At 46.1% G+C, this 22428-nt stretch overlaps 1 protein-coding gene across 2 annotated transcripts in view; it reads left to right on the top strand.

Annotated features, from left to right (window-relative positions):
• Nucleotides 1–22428, top strand: part of HTT (huntingtin) — a 95482-nt gene that overhangs the window by 12822 nt on the left and 60232 nt on the right. The window contains exons 2-20 of one of the 2 annotated variants that reach the window (XM_087828440.1): nucleotides 220–303; nucleotides 4321–4441; nucleotides 4893–4952; nucleotides 5321–5400; nucleotides 6391–6529; nucleotides 7924–8065; nucleotides 8771–8949; nucleotides 10384–10588; nucleotides 11677–11724; nucleotides 13926–14006; nucleotides 15324–15685; nucleotides 17618–17738; nucleotides 17978–18096; nucleotides 18510–18621; nucleotides 18872–19009; nucleotides 19790–19948; nucleotides 20039–20136; nucleotides 21116–21255; nucleotides 22241–22304. In XM_087828440.1, the coding sequence (XP_087684566.1) occupies nucleotides 220–303; nucleotides 4321–4441; nucleotides 4893–4952; nucleotides 5321–5400; nucleotides 6391–6529; nucleotides 7924–8065; nucleotides 8771–8949; nucleotides 10384–10588; nucleotides 11677–11724; nucleotides 13926–14006; nucleotides 15324–15685; nucleotides 17618–17738; nucleotides 17978–18096; nucleotides 18510–18621; nucleotides 18872–19009; nucleotides 19790–19948; nucleotides 20039–20136; nucleotides 21116–21255; nucleotides 22241–22304 (2452 nt within the window). Of the gene's footprint in view, nucleotides 1–219; nucleotides 304–4320; nucleotides 4442–4892; nucleotides 4953–5320; nucleotides 5401–6390; nucleotides 6530–7923; nucleotides 8066–8770; nucleotides 8950–10383; nucleotides 10589–11676; nucleotides 11725–13925; nucleotides 14007–15323; nucleotides 15686–17617; nucleotides 17739–17977; nucleotides 18097–18509; nucleotides 18622–18871; nucleotides 19010–19789; nucleotides 19949–20038; nucleotides 20137–21115; nucleotides 21256–22240; nucleotides 22305–22428 lie in introns of those variants that run through there. The other variant, XM_016195807.2, reaches the window with a different exon arrangement.

Below are 22428 nucleotides of genomic sequence, written 5' to 3'. Positions count from 1 at the left end.
GTGCATTTAGTCACGTCACCTGACTTTGCTCTGGAGCAGCATAGTTGAGGAAGCCTGGGCGAGCTCCTCTGTGCCTCTCCCACTTTGCCCCTGCATGGAGTCCGTGGTCGTTCCTAGAAGTCACAGGTGCTTCCGGAGTGCGTCATTGATGGGTAGAAATAAGTGGAGTGCATAGTTAAACACACGCTCACTGCTCTTGTTTTTTTCCTTTCCTTTTAGAAAGAAAGAACTCTCCGCCACCAAGAAAGACCGTGTGAACCATTGTCTGACGATATGTGAGAACATTGTGGCTCAGTCTCTCAGGTAACCACTCTGTCTTCTAGTGAAGTAAAATCTTCCCAGGTTTTCATCCCTAATGGGCTAGAATAGGCTTTTGTCTCCCAGTGTCTTAGCCTTTAAAAGACCCTGTCCCTGTACTCCTGGCTTTTGTGTCAAGGCTCCAGACACTGTAATGAGCAGTGCCTCCTTTTTATAATCAGACACAACATCTGTAACCATTACGACATGCAAACAGCCTGTTTATGTTTAATTGGCACTCAGTAACTTTGAATATTTAAAAATCCTCGTGTTTGATGTGTTACATTATTTTAGTCATTGGAATATGTGCCTGTCCAGTGATCAGACTGTTGATTTGCTCTCTGTGGCACTGGGAGGCCCACTGTTGGCCCTGCAGGAGTGCAGGACTCCCAACAGTGCAGGCTGCTCGCCTCACCTTCGGCGTGAGTGGGGTCATGGGCCGCAGACTAGGTAGGTCTGCTTCCCTGGCTCATCTTGCTTCCTGGTAAAGCGGCACCTTCTTTTGTATCTTCCTTGCTGATGCTCCTTTTTTCTCTTTGTTTTTGATGGTCTGTCTTGCTGACCCACTGTCTCTAGTAGCTGTGGAGGGGAAACATTTTGGGCCTGTTTCTAAGGGCTGAGTAGGAGACAGATGTACCTATGATTTCTGAGTTCTGTTACCCAGATGGGCATGCATACAATATTCATATCCTTGCTTTCCTTGCCCTTGGAATAAATAATTCATGTTCTTCTCCAGCTGAAAGAGCTCTTTATGATCTGTTAGAAAACTCTTGGAGGATAATAATCTGGATTTTGGTACTAACAGAAAGTCGGTGATTCCCTTATTTTTAACGGTACCTTACATTTGTATTTTATACTTTCAAAGGGATCTCACATTTAATATTTCATTTTAGTTCAGTTCATTCCATCATTTGTGAAATATGGTGGATGATTTCTGTTTTTGGGTGTTTTTTTAAATGTTTTTATTGATTTCAGAGAGAGGAAGGGAGGGAGAGGGAGAGATAGAGACATCAATGATGAGAGAGAGTCACTGATCGACTGCCTCCTGCACGCTCCGCACCAGGGATGAAGCCCACAACACAGGCATGTGCCCGACCGGGATTCAAACCATGATCTCTTGATTCATAGGTCGATGCCCAACCACTTAGCCACACCAGCCGGGCTGATTTCTGTTTCTATCTAATTTATAGAAATCCTGTGGGAAGAAAATGTAACGATGAATGAAAATATGTCCTGAAAGTAGAAATATAAAAGTCTGAGTGAGCATGCTGGTGTTGAGAACAATACCAGGGTAAAAGTAGGGAGAGGAGACTTCTGAGTTTTCCTCCGCTCCTCGTAAGCGGGGTGAATTGTGCTTTATTTTTTTAAATATTTCTTTATTGATTTCAGAGAGAGGAAGGGACAAGGAGAGAGAGAGAGTAACATCAATGAGAGAGTCATTGATTGGCTGCCTCCTGCGCGCCCCCAATGGGAGTGCCTCGTGCTGTACACTCTGTTTCTTGATCATCTCTGTGGAATCGATGGCACGTTGGCTTCGGGTCACATGTTAGTAAAGCATGACAAGAATCTTAGGATTGACTTGTGGTTCAGTTTGCTGATCTGTTCACAGTAACAACTGTTTGTGGTTTTTACATCAGGGTGTCCATTCTTTTTGTGTGGAGTGATGCCAATAGTCATTGTACTTGCTCTGCAGAGGGTCTTGTCAGTTCCAACAGCTCAGTCAGTTCTCAGGAGCCACCCCAGGAGCTCCTCAGTGCCACCCCATCCACACAGGTTAAAGCTCTTTGCCATTTCAGTCACAGCCTTGGTGATTTCTGCAACCTTCCCTCTAAGACATCGTTAGGTGAGAGGAATTTTCCAGGACCATTTTACATTTAAGGGACCACTCATATATGTGGTCTGTTGTTGACCAGAACTGTCGTTATGCTTGGCACATTCCTGTAAAAACATTTTTTACTTGTTAAATTGGCAAACATTAAAAACTACTTAGGATTTTGTCAGCGGTGATACAATCTTCTTAAAAGGCAATTTGGCAAAATATGAAGCTTTAAACTATCATCTGTGCTGAACAGTTTTGCTTCTGGCGTTTATCCTTAGGGAAGTGGATAACGTTATTGGTGTAGGGCAGTTTGTTCATCCCATTAGGAAATTAAAGATAACCTCAATGTTTACCAATAAGGGAGTTGAAAAATTAAGATACACTTATAGAAAGGAATGCTGTTAACTTCATAAAAGATGACTTACAGATGTTTGTTTGTGACCAGAAAAGATATTAACAATACTAAACATTAAGTTTAAAAAAATCATGAAAGATTTTTGCTTTTGGGTTAGGTAAGTTAATAAACAGGATTTACCTTCCTGCCTAAAACAATTGGTATGGATCAGATATTTGTAACAGTGGTTTTCAAGGCACTTGGCATCTCATGCAAAGAACAGAAGCAATCCTGGAACAAACGAAAACTGGTAGGGGGAGCCCTGTGATTCCCCAGGTTACTGCTCAGAGGGAGTTTCTGGCCGTGACAGGAGGGGACACCCAGGCAGAGCCGGTGGTTGCTGGGCTGAGGAGACAGATTTGAGGTGTATAAAAGATCATGTTATATAAATAATTTATTCATTTGATTACATGTTGAAATAATATTTTTGATACACTAGGTTAAGTGAAATGTAGTATTAAGATAATTTTTCCTGTTTCTCTTGATTTCTGATGTGTCTGTTGGAAAGTGTAAAATCACACATGTAGCTCATACAGCCTTTCTGTGGACAGCACTGCTTCGAGCAGCATTTAAATGCAGTCCCTGCATCTCAGGGGGCCTTTCCTCCTCAGTCCTCTCTTCACAGCTGTACTGCATGTAGGTGAGGTCTGGGAGGTTGCTGAGTGGCATGCTTTGTGTCTTGCTTGTGTGTGTTTGCTGATCACTGCTGGTGCGGTCCTCTGAGGTTCACCACCTGTGGTAGGAATTGTGACGTAGAGGGGGGGACCTCCATTTCAGAGACTCTGGATTGAGATCATGAGATGCCAGCTAGTTTTGATGTTTGAGGCACAGCAGCACTAGTCAGGGATGTATTGCTACACTTCCCAGTGCTGTGACATCGGTTTCATGTCCGTGGCCCATCAGCTATCTCTGCTTTGGCTGTGTTTAGCCAACTGGTTCATGACAGCCTACACAGGCTCTCCGTTAAACGTGTTAAAATCACTCACAAACATTCCATAGATTCCAGTGCTTGTGATAGTGTGGCAGGGCCAAGACACAGCCTGACCATAGCCATGTAGAGTCTGTGGTGAAGTCCGGTTTACCTTTGGGACATATCGGAAGGGAGTGAAGAGTTATATTGGTGCACTGATTCAGGTATCAGGGATGTTGCAGATTCTGCCGGTGTGGCTTAGTTGGTTGAGGTTCCTGCCTACCACAAGGTCGCTGGTTTGACTCTTGGTCAGGGCACATACCTGGGTTGTGGGTTTGATCCCCGGTTGGTTGGGATATGGTTTCTCACATTGATGTTTCTCTCTCTCTTTTTCTCTCCCCCACCTCTCTCTAAGCATGTCCTCCGGTGACAATTGGAAAAAAGGGTGTTGATGTTGCAAGTTAGTAACCTGTGGTGAAGAGCAGATGGCTGGCTGGGGTTCAAGCATCTTGAGCAGTGTCTTTTTTAAAAATTAAGTTAAAATACACAAAAAGCAGTGTCTTTTAAAGACTTTTCAATTAAAACTTAAAAAATGAGATTTGTCTTGCAAGTACAACCTCTTTTTTAAAATGAACTTTAACATTTTAGAATAGTTTTAAATTTACACAAGAGTTACAGAGTCAGCACAGAGTTCCCATGCACCCACATCTGGCTACCCCAGTCATAGCATCTAACGTCACTGTGTTATGTGCTTATTAGTGATTCCATGTGACAGACCGTTAACCTTAACTGTCCTGCTCCAGCATTCCATACAGGACGCCAGACACCATGCTGCATTTTGTTGTCATGTTTTCTTAGGCTCTTCTTGGCTGTGACAGTCTCTCTCCTTTTTTCACTTAGAAATTCTCCAGAATTTCAGAAACTCCTGGGCATTGCCATGGAGCTGTTTCTGCTGTGCAGTGACGATGCGGAGTCGGATGTCAGGATGGTGGCTGACGAATGCCTCAACAAAGTCATAAAAGTGAGAGCCTGGCCAGGGTGGCTGGTGCCCAGACTTCAGGGCCTTGCTAGTGTTGGATCACCCAATAGAGTGTACTTGAACCAGCAGAGAAACTTTCAGGGCTTTCTTCACTCGTTGACTGTTATGGGTTTCAGATAAGAGGTTTCGAATGGATTTGAACCATCTGCCATTGAAGTTTTGATACTATGTAGTATTTGATTGTAATACAAGTTAAATCTCTCTTCCATTTTTATTCAAGAGAATCACCTGTATCTAGTGTATCCAATAACTTCCTACATATGTATGCTTTTTTCTTAGTGAATAGGTTCTTTGGGTCATTACTATTAATTTCACTTTGCCCGTGATTGAAATGAAGTTGCCTTTGAGCTTCCTGTAGAGCAGAGGTCTAGAGGTCTAGAAGACAGTCTGATGGTCTCTCTTCCCTGAGCATAGCTCCTGTGCTTTGTTGCAGGCTTTGATGGATTCTAACCTTCCGAGGCTGCAGCTAGAGCTCTATAAGGAAATTAAAAAGGTATGTCTTTATTGTTTGTTATTGGAAAAGTGGTACTGTTTCACTGTATGGAGCAGTTTGTGTACAGTGTTATCTGATATTTAATAAGTAAAATGTTAGAAGGAAGTGCTGTTTGGTAAAATAGACATTATTTTACTTACCTTCATATTTGTTAGATGAGCTGGGTATTTACAACGGTAGCTTATGTTTTATATCTTTATAACTAAGCTCACTGGACCTTAAAATTTCTAAAGTGTTAAACTTTCAAATGGCTTTTTCTCTAAAAACAGAAATTAACAATGAAAAAACGCTTTTCTTTATATGAGGTCTTCCTGGTGACTAGTGCCTATGACCTTTAAATGTAACACACGCTCGTTAAATCCATGCAGAATGGTGCTGCCCGGAGCTTGCGCGCTGCCCTGTGGAGGTTTGCAGAGCTAGCTCACCTGGTTCGGCCTCAGAAATGCAGGTACGTTGTGTGCTCTGGATGATGATGATGATGATGATTATTTTGGTGGGTGCCTAACTCCAGCGTTGCGGGTTCTTTACATCTCAGCTCACATCACTTCTTATCTCTAAGGCTTATTTAGCTTGAACACTTAAAATTTTGTAACACTTCTTTTCCAAGAAAGCTTTATTCTCATTTCTTAACTTTTATTTTTGAAGTGGTGGTTTTTTTTTTCTTCTTATTTTTTGAACAACAGAAGGCAGCCTTTATTACAGAAGTATGACTCAAGTCCTGAAGACCAGGGAGAGCGGGAGGGTTTTCAGGGGTTTCATGGGGAAGGTGGAGCCTGGGGAGAGCCAAGGCCCTTAGGCTGGAGGTTCTGGCTGGGGGTGCTCTGGGAGCGGTGGGTAATGCTGCTCTCTCCCAGTCGGACCAGAGGCTTGGTGCAAACTGTACACTTGCAAAGAGCTGTCTTATGAGATTTTGTGAGTTTTTGTTCAGAAAAATTTTTTTTCTTCACTTCCATTTCTTTTTTACTGAATGTATTGGGGTTACACAGGTTAACAAACTTTGAAGGTTTCAGGTGCACAGTTCTACAACACATCATCTGTACGCTGTATTATGTGTTCACCACCCCAAGTCGAGCCTCTTTGCTTCACCACTATCCCCCCATGCCCTCCTCCCCTCCTAAAGTGGTGTTTCTTATATTACCTATTATTTTCTAATTTAAAGTATGAATATTCTAATAACTATTATAATTTACTGCAAATAATTTTTAAAACATGCCGTGGAGAGTCCTCTGTGATTGTAGGAGACATGAAGGGTGAGCGTCTCCCAGCATCTGACCTTTGTCTGCAGTTCATCCTATTCTTTTAGCTGAGGTTCGTCCCCTTACCATTGAAGAGTGTTTTCCTGTAAAAACCAGCTTTTCTCTAACAGGAACTAAACTAGGTGTTTATATCTCACTAAAGCAGACCTAGTGGAATAATGCATACTCCTCTCACACTGCAGGCCTTACCTGGTAAACCTTTTGCCTTGCCTGACTCGAACAAGCAGGAGACCTGAGGAGTCTGTTCAGGAGACCTTGGCTGCAGCCATACCCAAAATTATGGCTTCATTTGGCAATTTTGCAAATGACAATGAAATTAAGGTATGATTGTTACCTCAAGTCACAAACCTGTGGATGAGTCTGGAGGGAAGTTAGGGCTTTTGGACAGGCAGTCATTTGAAGGTAGTTCTTGAGTTCTGTCGTGCTTATAATTTATTTTTATTTGTTTCAATTTTTATTTATTGATTTGAGAGAGAGAGAGAGAAACATCGATTTGTTGCTCCATTCGTTGAGTCTTGGCGCATTGGGACAATGCTCCGGCTACCTGAGCTACCCAGCCAGGGCCTGTGGTGCTCTAATATCAGTTCGAGTATTTGAGGCACACTGAGAGTTTCTTTCTACTTCTGCTCTCTGTTCTACTCTTTGGGTGAAGAGTTGAATAGGGGCTGGTGTATCCACGCAGATTCTAAAGGCTTTGCTCCTGAGCAGATTGGTTTTTGGGGTACTGGGTTGGCTCCTTACCCTGGTCAGGGAGGAACTGGAGGCCACAACCACGGGGGGCATCCTGTGGCCAGGGGTGTGTTCCTTCACCTTCTGGTTCCAGAGATCTAATCCATAACTTCACCTAGAGGTGATGAGCCTCTGAGAACCAGGTATGCTAACTAACCTCACTGTTAAGGAGAAACCTGTTTATAAGTCAGACGCCAGTCTGTTCATTCACTGCTCATTTGCCCAGGGTCATACCTCAGTGCTGGGCCCCTGAGGTCACCCTGACTCCGTGAGCACTGCTTGGTGTACACTGACCAGTGACTGGGACAGTTCGTTGTTCAGAGCCTAGTTTACACTCATGGGAAATGGATGTTCTTGGGTGACATCATCAGCAAATGCATGTAGCTAGGTGGTCACCCCTTTCATTCTTGACTATTTGTTCAGGCCTCAGTGGCCACGGTTAGAATCATAGCACCCTTGTCTCGGTTATTCTGAAGGTCCAGTGACAGTCTCATTCTGATTTCCTAGAACAGTGTGAGTAGTATGCTGTCCCATTTAGTTAGGTTCTATGTGTGCCAGACCCAGGGACATCTCTTAGTGACTTTGCAGGCTGAACACGTACCAACCACCTCTTAGGCCAGATGTGGCTGTAGCTGGCTAGTCCTCTTTCTCTTTGACCTCATAATTTGTCGATTTTTTTTACAGCATTTATGTTACATAGTGTCATTTCCTGACCCTTTCCCCAAATACGGTGGGCACAGCTTTTCCAGAGCGAAGGCCCCCACTGCTCAGGTCTCTGCTTACACTTTATAAGGCAGTGAATAGGCTGTGTGTGTGGACTGCTTTGGAAAACCCCAAATTCAGGTGCTTCCCTTTGGCTTGGGAAAGTCTCAGCTTGTTGATGATTTATGCTCTGCAAGGGTTTGGAGCAAATAAAATTTTATGAAATGCGTGGTAAGGTTTATAGGACCTTCCTCTTCTCTCTGTGTGGGTTTTTGCTTCTACAGGTTCTGTTAAAGGCCTTCATTGCGAACCTGAAGTCAAGCTCCCCAACCATTCGGCGGACAGCAGCTGGCTCTGCGGTGAGCATCTGCCAGCACTCCAGGAGGACGCAGTACTTTTACAGCTGGCTACTAAACGTGCTCTTAGGTGAGATGTGGGCGCATGGCGATTTCCCCATTGTGGTGGAGTCTCCAGCCTTTTCTAGAGACAGACCTCTGACATGAGGCCATCCCTTGGCCTGTGGACCGGACCCTTGGGCACTGGCTGACTGGGAATGTGAACTAGGTTGGGGCTGCTGTGAAGCCCACATTGGTTCCATGTGAGGGTCAGGAAAGGCTGCTTCTCTGTCCAGAAACGTGGGTGCAGCTGTGCCCAAAGACAGCCAACAGGATAGGGTGCTTCCTGGTGTGCCACCCCACCCGCCTTCCTGGCCCTAGCCCTTCATGCAGCCAGACGTCACAGCGGCTGTGGTGGCTCTGAGTGCAGGGATTCCTGAGCCTGAAGCTGAGCCTCAGCCCTGCATTCTCTGTATAGTGCAGGCCTGCTGATGGTGTCCTGCACGTCCATACGTGCTGCAGGTGGCATGTGGACCTTTGTGAAAGGATGCCTGCCTTTCAGATGCAGCAGACTCAGTGTAAAGGCCTCCCTAAGCCAAGGATTCATGGTCTTCTTTAGGCCCCTCCTGGATCCCGGCCCCATGATGGGGCACACATGTGTATTTTCACAGTGGTGCTGCCATCTCTGTCCCTCACTGCCAGTCTCATAATAGGACTCTGCGGTGGACCTCTTCTTAACAATCGAGTACTGAGTTCCCCAGCGAACCAGAGATGACAGCTTATGTTGCCTTTTTAGGTTTGCTGGTTCCTGTTGAGGACGAACACCCCTCTCTCCTGATTCTTGGAGTGCTGCTCACACTGAGGTACTTGGTGCCCTTGCTGCAGCAGCAAGTCAAGGACACCAGCCTGAAAGGCAGTTTTGGGGTGACACGGAAAGAAATGGAAGTCTCTCCCTCGACAGAGCAGCTGGTGCAGGTAGGAGCCCCTGGTTCACTCTAGTGCAGACAGAAATGACTGACATCCGGGAGTCCGCTCACTGGGAAGGGAAAGGCACAATGGAGGTTAAGAGCATGGGCTCTGGAGCTGGACAACCTGGTTCAGTTCCTAGGTCATGACCCCTAGCCATGTAACCTCTCATAAGGTTACCAAGTGGTACATAATGCCCTGTACACCCTGGCCTGTTCCTAAACCAGGACCCATGATATGTGTGTATCTGTCTGTAAATATTTATTGAACTCCCCCAGTCCTCTATTTGTACACATGGTAAGATATGTACTGTTTTTTAAATTCAGTTTTTAGACAACTTCTAGGCAAAGCACATATGATTTAATAATTACATGTTGTGAACCCTAATAATCTGAAGTAGTGATGTCGCTTACAGCATTCAGGAGGGCAGATGAGGGGGGAGCAGTGTGGGCTGCAGAGTCCTCATTTTACATGGTAGTTTGATCGCAGTTGGTAGATGGTTTCAGAAATCAAGGCATAGCTGATTACCTAGTGCAGGGGCCTCATGCTTTCTCTGTGATGGGCCAGCTGCTCACCTGGACGGTCACAGCAGGAAGGCAGCGTGTTCCACTAACACTACATGCAGACACGCAGCGGGCCAGGTTACCTGTGCACTGCAGTTTGCAGACCTCTGACCTAGAATGATGGAGGTTCCCACCAGAAGAACTAAAAACAAGTGATTAGAAGTCACTGCCTCTGAGGCTTTTTATTTTATTCCCTCCTGTACTGTCTATCTTTTTTCAAAAAAGTGTTACTTTTATGATGTTAGAGGTAAGGTGGCTCAACTCAGCAAATAAAAATACAGAGTGCCAGTTAATTTTGAGCTTGAGATAAATTGTGAATAGTTTTGTGGTGTCAGTCTTCCTGAAATCGCATAATCATACTACAGAATTATTGGTTATCTGAAATTCAAATTTAACTGGGTGCTCTAGTTCATCTGGCAACTCTAGTAAAGAATAAATTCATCATGTCTGCATAACATGCTGTATAGTATTAAAACCACTGATAAAATTTGACATAATGCCTTTAAGAGTTTGGCAGCTCTCTCAGTGCCACTCAAGCCCTTGATTATGAAGTGTGTCACAGTCACTGCACTCGGTGTAGACTGGGCTTTCTTCTCTCCTGGTCAGTCACTGGTCGGGGAGGTGGAGGTCTTCATGAGCGTGCCTCTGCTCTTGAGGATGTGCTTCACTTACTGTTAAGGAATCAATATAACCATTAAAAATGTGGGTATTTAGAAAATCAGGTAGGTGCTAATGATCACACTAGTAGAAGTGACAGAGAAGTTTTTAGGGGGCAGAAATTAAGGCACAAATTGTGCCAACATAAGACTGTCAGAAACAGAAACTGACACCTAGTGTCCATCTGAAGACCATGACAGGAGCACCCGTTTTCTTCCTCCAGGTTTACGAGCTAACCTTGCATTACGCTCAGCACCCAGACCACAATGTGGTGACTGGGGCGCTGGAGCTCCTGCAGCAGCTCCTCAGGACCCCGCCCCCTGAGCTCCTGCGGGCCCTGACCACACCCGGTGGCCTGGTGCAGCTCCGTAACCCGAGCCAGGAGCCTGGTGGCCGAAGTCGCAGCGGGAGTATTGTGGAGCTGATAGGTGAGTTCTCAGCGCAAGGCCCGCAGAATGCTGTCTTCTGCTGTTGAGTTCCGGGCGGAACCAGTGACCTCTTAGATCCTCACCAGACTTACAGTGAGGTATCGCTGCCCTCTAAACGGAAGGATTGGTGTGTGGGAAGGTGAGGTGCACGTGGGGTCGCTTTCTCTGACTCCGCTGCCTCCATGTGGCATCTCATCTGTCTTGAAGTGAAAGTGTTAGTGGGAGTAGTTACAGGACCTGTCATCTCTGTCACTTTGCCAGAGATGGAATCTTCAGGTCTTCCAGAGGTTTAGCTTCTGTATGCCCCCTGGGTCGCTGTTTGCTGTCCCCACCGACTTTAGTAGAACCCTCCTGTTCCTGCCTTTGGCCCCTCCTCGATTGCCCGTCTTGCTCCCCCACTGTGCTCTGGGGAGTGGGCACACTGACCACTGGTTTTCCTGTAGACGGCGGGCCCTGTCTGACATGGAGATGCCCCTAGGGAGCTGGAGTACATGGGGAGCCCTGAATCGCAGCCTCGGGAGCTGAGTCAGGCGCAGAGGAGGCTCCTAAACCTGCCCTCTCCTCCCCCTGGCTGTGTGTGTTCCATTCAGTGCAGCATGTGTGTGGCACGGCCTTGACTTAGCATCCACAGGCCACAGAGACTTTGGTTAATTTGTCCATTTGCTGCCCTGTTTGCCCAGACCAGGAGCAGAAAGTGTTCACACGCCTGTTCCTTGTCCCCCGTAATGAAGAGCCCTTTCCCTCGGAAGGCGTGCCTTGCAGATAATAGCTGAAATACTCATTTCTAGTGAAAATTTATATTTGATTACTAGCTGATGAAATAATCTGAGATTTCTGATGTTTTTAATTTTGCTTTTTAAATGCACTTTATATGAGCTCTTTTGACACTTGAGGCCAGAACTATGTGTACATTTGAATGGTATTGTAAATTGCTTGTCGAAATTAAAGTGTAGCACTGCCTTTTATAAATATGTTCATATAGTCTCTGGTTTTCAAGTCGAATCAAGCTTTTTGAAGATTTTTGAATTCCTTCTGAATTTTAGTCGCCTGCTACCTCACTTTCATCTGTCATTTTTTGTGATTTACAGCTGGAGGGGGTTCTTCATGCAGCCCTGTCCTTTCAAGAAAACAAAAAGGTGATTATTTCAGAAATCAGAGTCTTGGATCTCCCTGACTTTTCTGTGTTTCCGTACTGCCTCTGACTGCTTTTCCTCTTCTCACGGGGGGATCATGTGCATACCTGTTGCTGGAATCAAGCGGGCCTAGTGGGGGCCTTTAGAAATTGCTTGTGTGTCAGCATCACTTTGTCATCAATTTGTAACTAGGCCAGGGCTCAGCACACGCTTTCTGTAAAGGGCCAGGTGGTACGTATTTTAGCCCTGTGGTCTCAATGTCTCCTTAGCGACTGTGCCTCTGTCCGGCGGTCCTGAGCTAGTGGACATGGCTGCATCCCAGTCAGACTTGACTCACAGAGCAGGGGGGCCACATCCCTACGCCCGCTTCAGGGAGTGTAGTGTACTTTATAAAGGCAGTATGTCTACCCAGTCAGTTGTGTTTAATATTAGTCAGGAATCACATTTGGTTAATTATTTGGTTATTGTTTTTCAGCCGTATTTGGCTTTGTACAGGCCAAAGTGTAGTCATATAATTAATTATTTTTATTAGATCAAAGTGTTTCTGATAAAATCTGACAGTTCTGGTAGATATTATCACTGCAACACCAATTACTTTCTTCTGCAGTCTAGATTTCTATAGAAATTAATTGCTGTCGTTTTTTATTTTGAAATCTTAAAAGACTAATTCCTTTTTATGTCATGAGTTGAGTGTTCACTTGAGAGTGTGATACCTGATGTTGGTGGTACTGAATGCGCTCTTAGCAGGAGTAATGTAGCCGTGATTAAATTAAGTAAGCGTTTCCTAGGAGAACTTAAAAGCTATGATTGAGCCCTAGTTGAGTGGGATACTTAATCAACTTTGAGATATTGCTGAACACTGAGATCGTTTGAAAGCCAGGATTCTAGGGAAAGTTAGTTTCTCTTCTCAAACAGGTTTTCAGGCCTGTGGTGAGCTCCTGCTGCCTGCTGCTTTGTCTGTCTCTCAGCCGCTCTCCCCGTGATTATGGAAAGGTGACATGAGTGGTTTTGTTTTTTTCTGACTGGGACATGGGATATGTCCTCAGTCACTTTTTTATTTTTCCAGTGTTCTTTGTTTTGTTTTTTCACTCAGAGCTGTAGTTTCCAACTTTTTTGTTGTAGCCTCAAAATTCTTTTATGAAGTGAAATCTGCTAACGTATAAGAGAGCTAAAAGTAGAGTTGTTTTGGATGTAGGATGGGGGTCCTGGCAGCAGTGGATACTGGCTCCCCTTGGGGAGGCTCCTGGGGACAGATTTGCAAACCACCGATTCCAGGGACAGACTGCTTTTGTTAATACCTGAGCTCGCAGGTGAAATTTGATTGGCTTTCTCAGGTAAATTGCTTGTTCTGGAATAAAGGACACCATTATTTAGTTGGATAAGCTAAGGTGCTATGTCAGTTTCATCTAAATTTTGGGTTTCCTTTGCTTTTTATTTTATTTTGCCTTTAATGTCACATCAGTGTGAATTTTTGGAAGTTGTCACACCTATGACCTGTTTTTTGAGGAGCAGTGAAATTAGAAGTTTGCAATGATTATTTTGTTATAATTATTCAATGACATTTATATGTAACGTAACCGTAAGATTTTATGAGTACAGATAGATCATGTTGAGGCTTCTGTTTTCTAATTAATATAGTCTGGAAACCATAAACTATAAAATGTATTTTTTGAATTTTGCAGAAGACGAAATGTTATTTCAGCCTCCTGAATTGTACAGTGCTTGAGTTCTGACTGTTAGCCTTAGAGTCTAGCAAATTCAAAGATAATAAAATAAAAGTGACATTTAGGTATAAAAGTTTTATATATAAATTTTGATGTGCCATTGGCGATATGACACGAGTACCCCAGGGCTAATAGAATTGGTTCTAGCCACAACTTGCCATTTTAAAGATTAAGTAGTAATATAAATTATTTAACATTAGCAGTAATCTAAGCCAATAAATATTTATTAGTTATTAAAATACTTTGCAGAATCATTGCTTTAAAGTTTTTTTCATGTAGGTTTATGGATTTTAATAATACTCTACAGCATCTCTGGTTCTTTGTGCTTAGCACTCTAGAGGTATAAAAATACTTACCTATAATGATAAACTGTAAGAGGTGAGTAACATGCTTATGATTGTCCACTTAGAATGTGCATTTATCTGATCTTCATAGTCCTTCCTTTCAGCACCTTAAAGGATCTCTTGCATCATTTCCTAGGGAAAGTGCTCTTTGGAGAAACAGCAGCCTTGGAGGATGACTCTGAGTCGAGGTCGGAGGGCAGCAGCCCCGCCTTCGCAGGTAGCTTTTGGGGAGTAGCACTGGGGTCCACCCCCCTCCTATCTGCTTTCCCACTCCCGCCCCTCCCCTGCACCTGCTTCTGGGCAGCGGGGAAGCCAGCTTGCTTGTGGTGGAGAATTCAGGCTTTTTTTATAATGCTCACTTTGAAACGTGTGTGTGTGTTTCTAGCATCAGATATGTGCTGCTTTCCTTGGTTTAGGCTGTTTTAAAATTAAGTTTATACTCCTTGAGCATAAGTCTTTTTGAGAAGGGGATGGTGGGTAAAAGTGAACTATATGGGTTGTGAGGGGGAAATGGGATTAAAAATTGTCTGTGGATAATTTAACTTGGAAGAATTCTACATTTGTTTACAGATAGTCATCTAATATTGTTTATTCACCTTATAAAGGATTAGTATTGACTAAGATACTAATAATTGTATTAAGTGAGAGTGGTTTGGCTTGTATAATCCTATTTGAAAGAATGTTTTTAGATAACTGTTACTTGGGAAGGAAAATCTGAATGATCTCAGTGGTGATTATTCATTTATTTCACAAAATAGAAATTGATGTTTTAGTTACAGAAGTAAAGTTAAAACAAGAAAATTATAGCTGTAATAGTGAAGCGCACATTTTCTCTGACCCAGTGGCTTCCAGGGGTGACTGCTGCTGACAGCTAGGTGTAGGCCTTCCTGTAGTGTAGAGCCGTTGTAGTTCTTAATGGGAGTTTAAAAGCTATGAGGAAAATGTGCTGCAAGTTTGTGCTACAGGAGAGGAGGAGCAGCTCAGGGGTCTTAACAGGGTATGGGAAGAAGGAAAGGCCACCTAGAAGTGATGGTCAGTTTACCCTCATCATTTCTGAGTACTGCCTGCCCGGAGCACCGGGCATTTGTGAGCATGTCTCTGTGCCCTGGCCACGTGAACTCCCACGAGCTGCCTGAGAGCTGGAGGTCTTTCCGTGCAGCTCCGTGCAAAGGCTGCAGCAGCTGCGGAAGACCTTGAGGTGGCCAGGCTGCTGGCTGCAGTTCAGGTTTGCAGTGAAACACCCTTAAATGCTGAATACTTGCAGCATTTAACAGGTGTCTGCTGCTCACCCTGGTTTTATGAATACGATGTGGTAATATGGTGAAAGGTAATAAGAAACACAGTGGGAAGCAGTTTGGGTCATATTTGAAGGATGTACTATTGTCTTATTTTTGAAATATATTCATATTTTCACTGAATTTCAGGATTTTTGCAGTTAAAATGGCGACTGAGTTTTAGGGTGTTTTGCAGACATCTAATCCCTGTTGAAATGTTTTCCTGGCCCTTTGAGGAATGAGTGTTTCTTTTTCTTCAGCCTCAGTTAAGGGTGAGATCTGTGGGGAGCTGGCTGCCTCTTCTGGGGTCTCCACTCCGGGCTCTGCCAGCTCCACGGCTGACTCCACGGGCCATGACATCATCACCGAGCAGCCCCGGTCTCAGCATACTCTGCAGCCGGACCCCGTGGACCTGACTAGCTGTGACTTGGTGAGCACTGCCACTGAGGGGGATGAGGAGGACATCTTAAGCCACAGCTCCAGCCAGATCAGTGCTGTCCCGTCCGACCCAGCCATGGACCTGAACGACGGGACCCAGGCCTCCTCACCCATCAGCGACAGCTCTCAGACCACCACTGAGGGGCCCGACTCAGCCGTGACTCCTTCAGACAGTTCTGAAATCGTAAGTGGGCAGTGGGGGGTGCTATGGTGTCCTCCCGTCTGACCCCTGGCGACAGTGCAGAGGCGCCGGCTCAGCTCCTGAATGGAGCCCTGGGCCCTGAGACCATCACTGAGAGAAACGGCCAAGTGCCTTTTGTGTTGAACTTCAAGGGCAGAATTAGATTAGTTGATGATACAGACTTTACTAAAATTAGTACATTTTAAATTCTTTAAGACCTCGTTGGGCAGAGGTGGAAATCATTATTTAAAACATCTTTAAGAAACCTATTATTAACAGATCTGTTATTTTAACACTTTTCTAAAAACATTTACAACATATCCCATCTTACAGAGCATAGGTCTGAGTACCTCTGACCTCTGAGTTAGGGGACAAGAAACTCCTCAAGGACAGTCCACTCAGAGTCTGGTGCAAGTGCACACTAGGTTTTACACCCGTTTCATTTCAAATAATCAGCACAACTGAGTGCTTTGCTCCTAGCAAATGTGTTTTATTAAGAACATGCTTTGGTTTGATTTGGTTTGGTTCGTACTTGAGCGAAGACAGGAACACTAGGCTGCAGGTTCTGGGGCTGAAACACTCGCATGTCGTCTTTGAGCAGCTACCTCTCGGACATGGTTTCTGGTGGCTGTGTGGGTTTATGGCTGCTCAGTTAGACGAGTGGGCTCGTGGTTGGGGTTTTTAACCTGGAGGAGGGTGAGACAAACAATGGGAACAGTGGGCAGTGATTTTAAGCAAGGAATGGGTGAGTGAGTTCTGCCAGCACTCAGGACGGGAAAGGGGAAGGTACCGGGCTTCAGACCTTGAGGTCTGTGCAGGGACTTTGTTGTTTATCACACCGGCTTTATGGGACATCTCTCCTCCTCCTAGTAGGTGGTTCCTGGACATATCTGATAGAAAGAGGAAGAATGACAGTAATCAATCAACAAGTAGTAAATAGGTGATTGTGAGTGCCATAGATAAGTAAGGAAATTGGAGGGGCAGGGAATCTCCTTACAGGACAGCTCAGTGTGGGACCAGGGGCTTGGCTTTGGGGAGCCGCCAGGATGGGAAAGGGGCTCTGCCACTTGGCTGTGGGGCCTGGAGCAGGTGCGCCCTCCTGGCCCGGCTTTCCTCACAGTGAGGGCGGGTACTGTGCTTGTGCTGTGAAATGCACCCAAGATTGGGGCACAGACTACGGGAAGTGATTTTCCTCCCGCCCAGGGGGCAGCGGTGCGGTCAGAGTGTGCTATTGTATTGTGGTGGAGCTTCTGGTTGTAACCTGGTTTGCTTTTGGGGTTTTTTTTTTGGTAAACTAACCTGGAGGGTGGAGAGTGAGGAAGTCGTTCTTCTGGTTGTTTCTGATCATGTTGTTTGATTTTTAAAAACCTAATTGGAAGGATTTAGAATGATTTTCTTAAAATGAATTTATTTCAGTAGTAATTTATGGGCATATTGAGGGCTCACCATTAGTGTTTCAGGTCAGTTCCATGGATTTCAAGTAGATGTGAGGAATTCTGCGCTATGGAGCCGTGACCCAGTGTATGGCTCCGCATATGAGAGACCTTGCCCGCCACTTAGCTGATTCAGTCCTGCACTGAGGAGAGAGTCTGTTTTACTGTTGGGTTTTTAAAAGTCTGAAAAATTTTTCCTCATTTTCGACTTAGTGTAAAACTCATTTGTGAAGGCAAAGATTTTGTTTGGATATTTTAAATACGTATCAAAAAGAGAAATTTCCAGATTGGAAATTCTTTGAAGTTTTCAGAGTTAAAGCTTTTTATGGCGTAGCAGTAACGTGACTGGGAAGCTCTTGATAATTCGTGTGCAGCTGTGCCCGGTGGGGAATGGCCTCTGGGGCCCATCCTATCTGTGGTTTCCCCTTTGCCCGTCCACGTTGAGGGCTTGTCCCTCGGGGCTGGCACCTCCGAACCCTCACGTCCCTTCTGAACCTTTCAGGTGTTAGATGGTGCCGACGGCCAGTATTCAGGGATGCAGCTCGGGCCCCCGCCGGACGAGGAGGAGCCCGTGGGCCTCCTTCCAGATGAGGACGCCGACGCCTTCGCAGCTGCCTCGGTCGGTACGTTGCCTTCGGCCCTGCGCTGCGGGGTGGCTCGAGTCCAGCCCGACACCTCAGTGTTATCTCAGCTCCAAGAAGGACTCTCGGTGTGCTTGTCCCTGAGCCATCGTGAGGATGGCCTGCTGGGGAGTGGCCCCTCCATGATCTGTGCCCTCCTTCCCTGTTGATTTCGTGTAAATGTGCATGTTTGTGTTTTAACGGGAAATGTGTCACTGAGTCTTGATTTCTGTGTTTGGAAGCCCTCCAGCAAGCACATTTGTTGAAAAGCATGGGCCACAGCAGGCAGCCCTCGGACAGCAGTGTGGACAAGTTTGTTTCGAGAGATGAAGCTGCTGACCCAGGAGAGCAGGAAGACAAGGTGAGGGATGCAGGCCGAGGTGTGCCGCATCTGGGCTCCTGAGTGTTGGAAGTCACTCCGGGCCGTCTGTCTCCTGTGCTGCTGGCTTTCCCGTGCCCTCCCGTCCTATTGACGGTGGCCTCACTGTGCTTCCCCAGCAGCCTCCTGCGTGCCAGCTCTGCTGCCTCCCTGTCTGTACACTGAGCTCATCCCCTGCAGTCCACGCAACCCTATGTCATAAGCGCCTCTCACTGTCTGATTCTTCCCCCTGTGGTCTGTGAGATCATGCTGTGTACTTGGGCTAGGAGGCAGGCATCTCTGTAGCCCCAGCACTGGCCTGAGTGCTGCTTGGGACTATTTGTTGAATGAACTAGTGGATGAATGTGTTGGTTCTCTGATTGTCAGACAAACCAGCATCCGTTTCTCTGTCCTAGCCTTGCCGGATCAAAGGTGACATCGGACAGTCCAATGATGACGACTCTGCCCCCCTTGTCCATTGTGTTCGCCTTTTATCTGCCTCATTTTTGCTCACTGGCGAGAAAAATGGTAAGTTGGAGGTGCAGGTGCAGAGTTGAAGGAGTCATGAGGTTTCAGGCAGCCTGGTGACCAGTGTTGTGCTGGTTAGTGTGGCCGAGGAGCCGAGTCCAGGTGAGCGTGAGTGAAGGTTTTTATTGCCTGACGGGAGACTGGGTGGGGAATGATGGGGCAACTGCTTCAGTGGCTCTAGTTTTGCTTTTTTGGGAGCTGAATGTTTGCTGCTTTGAAGCTGAAGGTGATCCAGGTGGTTCCTTTGCAGCGTTGGTTCCGGACCGGGACGTTCGTGTCAGTGTGAAGGCACTGGCTCTCAGCTGTGTCGGGGCCGCCGTGGCCCTCCACCCTGAGTCTTTCTTCAGCAAGCTTTATAAAGTCCCTCTTGACACCGCGGAATACCCTGGTACGTTAGACATTCACTTCCATTCCTGTGTTCAGCCATTACTTTGGAAACTACTTCAAATCATCCTGGCTGTTTTCGTTTTGGGGCATCAAGTTTCTTGAGTTCACTGTGGCATTTGAACTGTGTTGTGTCCATAAAATGCAGAATCCAGTGTCACAGCCTCGCGGGCTCCCTGGCCACATGATGCTTAGTTGGAATACATACAGCAAAACAGTAGAGTTCTGGGAACATAAGATCCACTTGAGTTTTACCAAAAGCACAGATTTGTATATAATCAAAATTTATACCACAGTTCCACTGACCCAGGCCAGACATTCACACTCAAGAGACATGTGGGGACTGAGGGCTGAGGCAGCAGCTGATCGGTCCACATGGCACGTGTTCTGGGTCAGGTTTTGCTGCAGAGTGAGTGGTGGGAGGGGGGGCATTCCTGAGACGCTCCTCACCTTCCCTCTCTCTTTGGATGAGGGGACAGACATGTGCTTTTGAATTCATGTGAGGTAACCGTGGACTAGTGTGAGATTTTCTAATCTTTTTTGAAGTAAAAATGGGAATTTTGCTTATTGGCTGACAGCCTGGAATTATAACCTGTTGTCTTGAGTGTTATCAGGGATTTGGGGAATTTAAAATCTTCCAGCCCTACACTTTCACCTCTAGTGGTCCCAGTCAAGCTGTCTGGACTTGACTCCCCCCTGCCCTTTTTCTTTCCTGAGAGCTAAGCTTTGCTTTGAGGTGGGAAGGTGAAGGTGACCTTCACAGTGGCTGGGCTTCCTCCCCCAGAGGAGCAGTGTGTCTCAGACGTCTTGAACTACATCCACCACGGGGACCCGCAGGTCCGCGGAGCCACGGCCATTCTCTGCGGGACACTCGTCTGCTCCATCCTCGGCAGGTCTCGCTTCCAGGTGGGAGACTGGCTGGGCTCCGTTCGAACTCTCACAGGTAATGGGAATTTTTGAAAATTGCCCTTTCTGGGCATCATCGCCAAGTCCAAGTTTCCATGAATGTGTCTGTTCTTGCTCTTTTGGTCAGGAAACACGTTTTCTCTGGTGGACTGTGTTCCTTTGATGCAGAAAACATTGAAGGATGAATCGTCTGTTACTTGCAAGTTGGCGTGTACTGCTGTGCGGGTGAGGGTTGTGGAGTAAACTTTACCTTTATTACAATAAAAATTTAAATAAGTCTAGACATCCTAAAGTTGTAAGCAACAATAAACACCTATGTACCCACCACTTAACTCTAGAAACAAACTGTTGCCGATAAAGTTAAGGTTAAATTGACTTTTTAAAAAGTTTTGATTCTCAGAACATTTGTTTGAAATACACCTTTTCCTACAGAGAGTATTTAGAAATAGGCCATGCAAACATTGTCAAATCTGTTAAAATAAAAACAGCTCCATTAGGCCATGGAATGCTAGGAGTTCGAGTGAGGCCTGGAGGTTTGTGTAAGGGGCCATCCTTTGCGTGGTAGCATGTCCAGCCTTTATGTACTGCCTGGTTCATAAGTCACACCGCTGGTCATCAGCAGGAAAACCTAACCAATAAAAGTCAAAAACCTACAGCTGTCTTATTTGTAGGATGCCTTCCCTGTTTAAAATGTCAGTGCCTGGCCAGAACTGTCCCTTAGTTCCAATGTTTGTCAAATGTCGGTTGAGCAGAAGGCGGTGTGTTGGTAGCATGGTTAAGTTGCTGGTCCCCCTCAGTGTGGAAGTGTCCCCATGTGTATGCTTGGGGCACAGGGAACTGCGGCCACAGAAACCCTGTCCTGTTCTGTCCCCTCACGAGGTGAAATACACGATAGTATCAGTGAAGATGCACTGCCTGGTCTGGCCCTGGGTCTGGGATTTGTTTTAGAAGTGTGGGGTGGCATTGCCTAGTCTCCCTCTTTCCTGCTGACAAATGTTTGTGAGGTGGGGTTCTGGGAGGAGAGACCATAATCGGGGCAGAAATTAAAGGAAAGGAAAATTAAGTCATGTGACAGGGACACACTTTGAAACTGGAGCTTCCTGAGGTAAAGCATTTATTGTAAATGTCTCTGAGACGTGTGAACAATGTGTGGGAGGGATGTTATTGACCATCTGAACGCCATCATGGTGGCCTTGCTTTCCAGCACTGCGTCATGAGCCTCTGCAGCAGTAGCTACAGTGACCTGGGGCTGCAGCTGATCACCGATGTGCTGAGCCTGCGGAGCAGCTCCTACTGGCTGGTGAGGACGGAGCTGCTGGAGACACTCGCCGAGATTGACTTCAGGTGCGCGTGTCGGGCTCGCTGTCAGGGCGAGGCTGCTCAGGGCTTTGAACTGAGCGTGGAAAGGCCTGGGCCACTTGATGCAGGTAGTGAGTGTCACCAGGTGACCCCAGATAGTGAGTGCTGTCTGGTCACCTGAGTGGCAGAAACCTGAGGGGTTTTATCTCCAACAGTGCTCTTCTCCGTCTCAGCTCTGCCCTGATCAGATCCTTCAGTGCACAGAGCAGTGCCTGTCTTGGTGGTCTTAGTCCTTTAAGTGTCTGGATGGTGGGAATAAAGGAGCCCAGACTTAAAATCGTAGCTACGTCAGTTCTGCTTCCTTAGGAATGTGCTCATCTGAACTCAGGTCAGAGAGCTGGTTTGTTTGTCCCAGTTAACAATGAACTTTGATGGGCTGCAGTTCTCAGAGGAGTTTGTGCTGTTTTCTTTCAGAAGGGATATTTTCCTTATCACCATGTGTTTTTAAAGCACTGTTTATAGAGGCTGGTTGTGTGCCAGGCGTATGCAGGGCATTTGCTTGCATCTGCAGAACATCTCTGAGAACTAAGGATTGTCTCACCTGCACCCCACAGATGGGACACTGAGCACGGAGGGCGGGGGTGAGCACCTCCTGGGCCACATAGCCAGTGGGCTCCCAGGAACGTGCAGCCCCCTTCCTGCAGCTGCCTCGCCTTCTGCCCACGTGTTTGAGCTAATTCTGCAGGGCCCTTGGAGTCTCAAAATAATACATGTTTATATTGATTTTGAAGAAAAGCAGTTTTCTCAGTACATCTGTTTGACAGAGTCTGGAACTGTGAGAGGAGGTAGATCTTGCTATAACACGGTCTTTCCGTCATTTTAAGTAAGTGCTGCCCAGGCTTCTCTGGAGCCTGGACTAACCCGCTCCAGGTGGCCTGCCCTCGTGGTTTATCTGCCAGCGTCCTGCAGGCCATCAGAGGGGTTTGTGGAGTAATGAATTTTCTCATTGTGAAATGTGTTCTTTCATTAGGTTGGTGAGCTTTTTGGAAGCAAAAGCAGAACACCTGCACCGAGGGGCTCACCATTACACAGGGGTAAGCAGCGTTCTTCGTGAGGCCGCGTTCGACCTCCGCAGTTAAGCCGCCCTGGTGTGGAATCTCGCTGAGCGCACGCTGCTCTGGTTTACTTCAGGTCAATCGTGCGAGTCGTGATTGTATG

This window comes from Miniopterus natalensis, chromosome 1, assembly GCF_054644295.1.
Source record: "Miniopterus natalensis isolate mMinNat1 chromosome 1, mMinNat1.hap1, whole genome shotgun sequence".
Classification (NCBI taxonomy): Eukaryota; Metazoa; Chordata; class Mammalia; order Chiroptera; family Miniopteridae; genus Miniopterus; species Miniopterus natalensis.
Note: the sequence above shows the minus strand (reverse complement) of the source record. Positions and strands in the feature narration are given on the sequence as shown.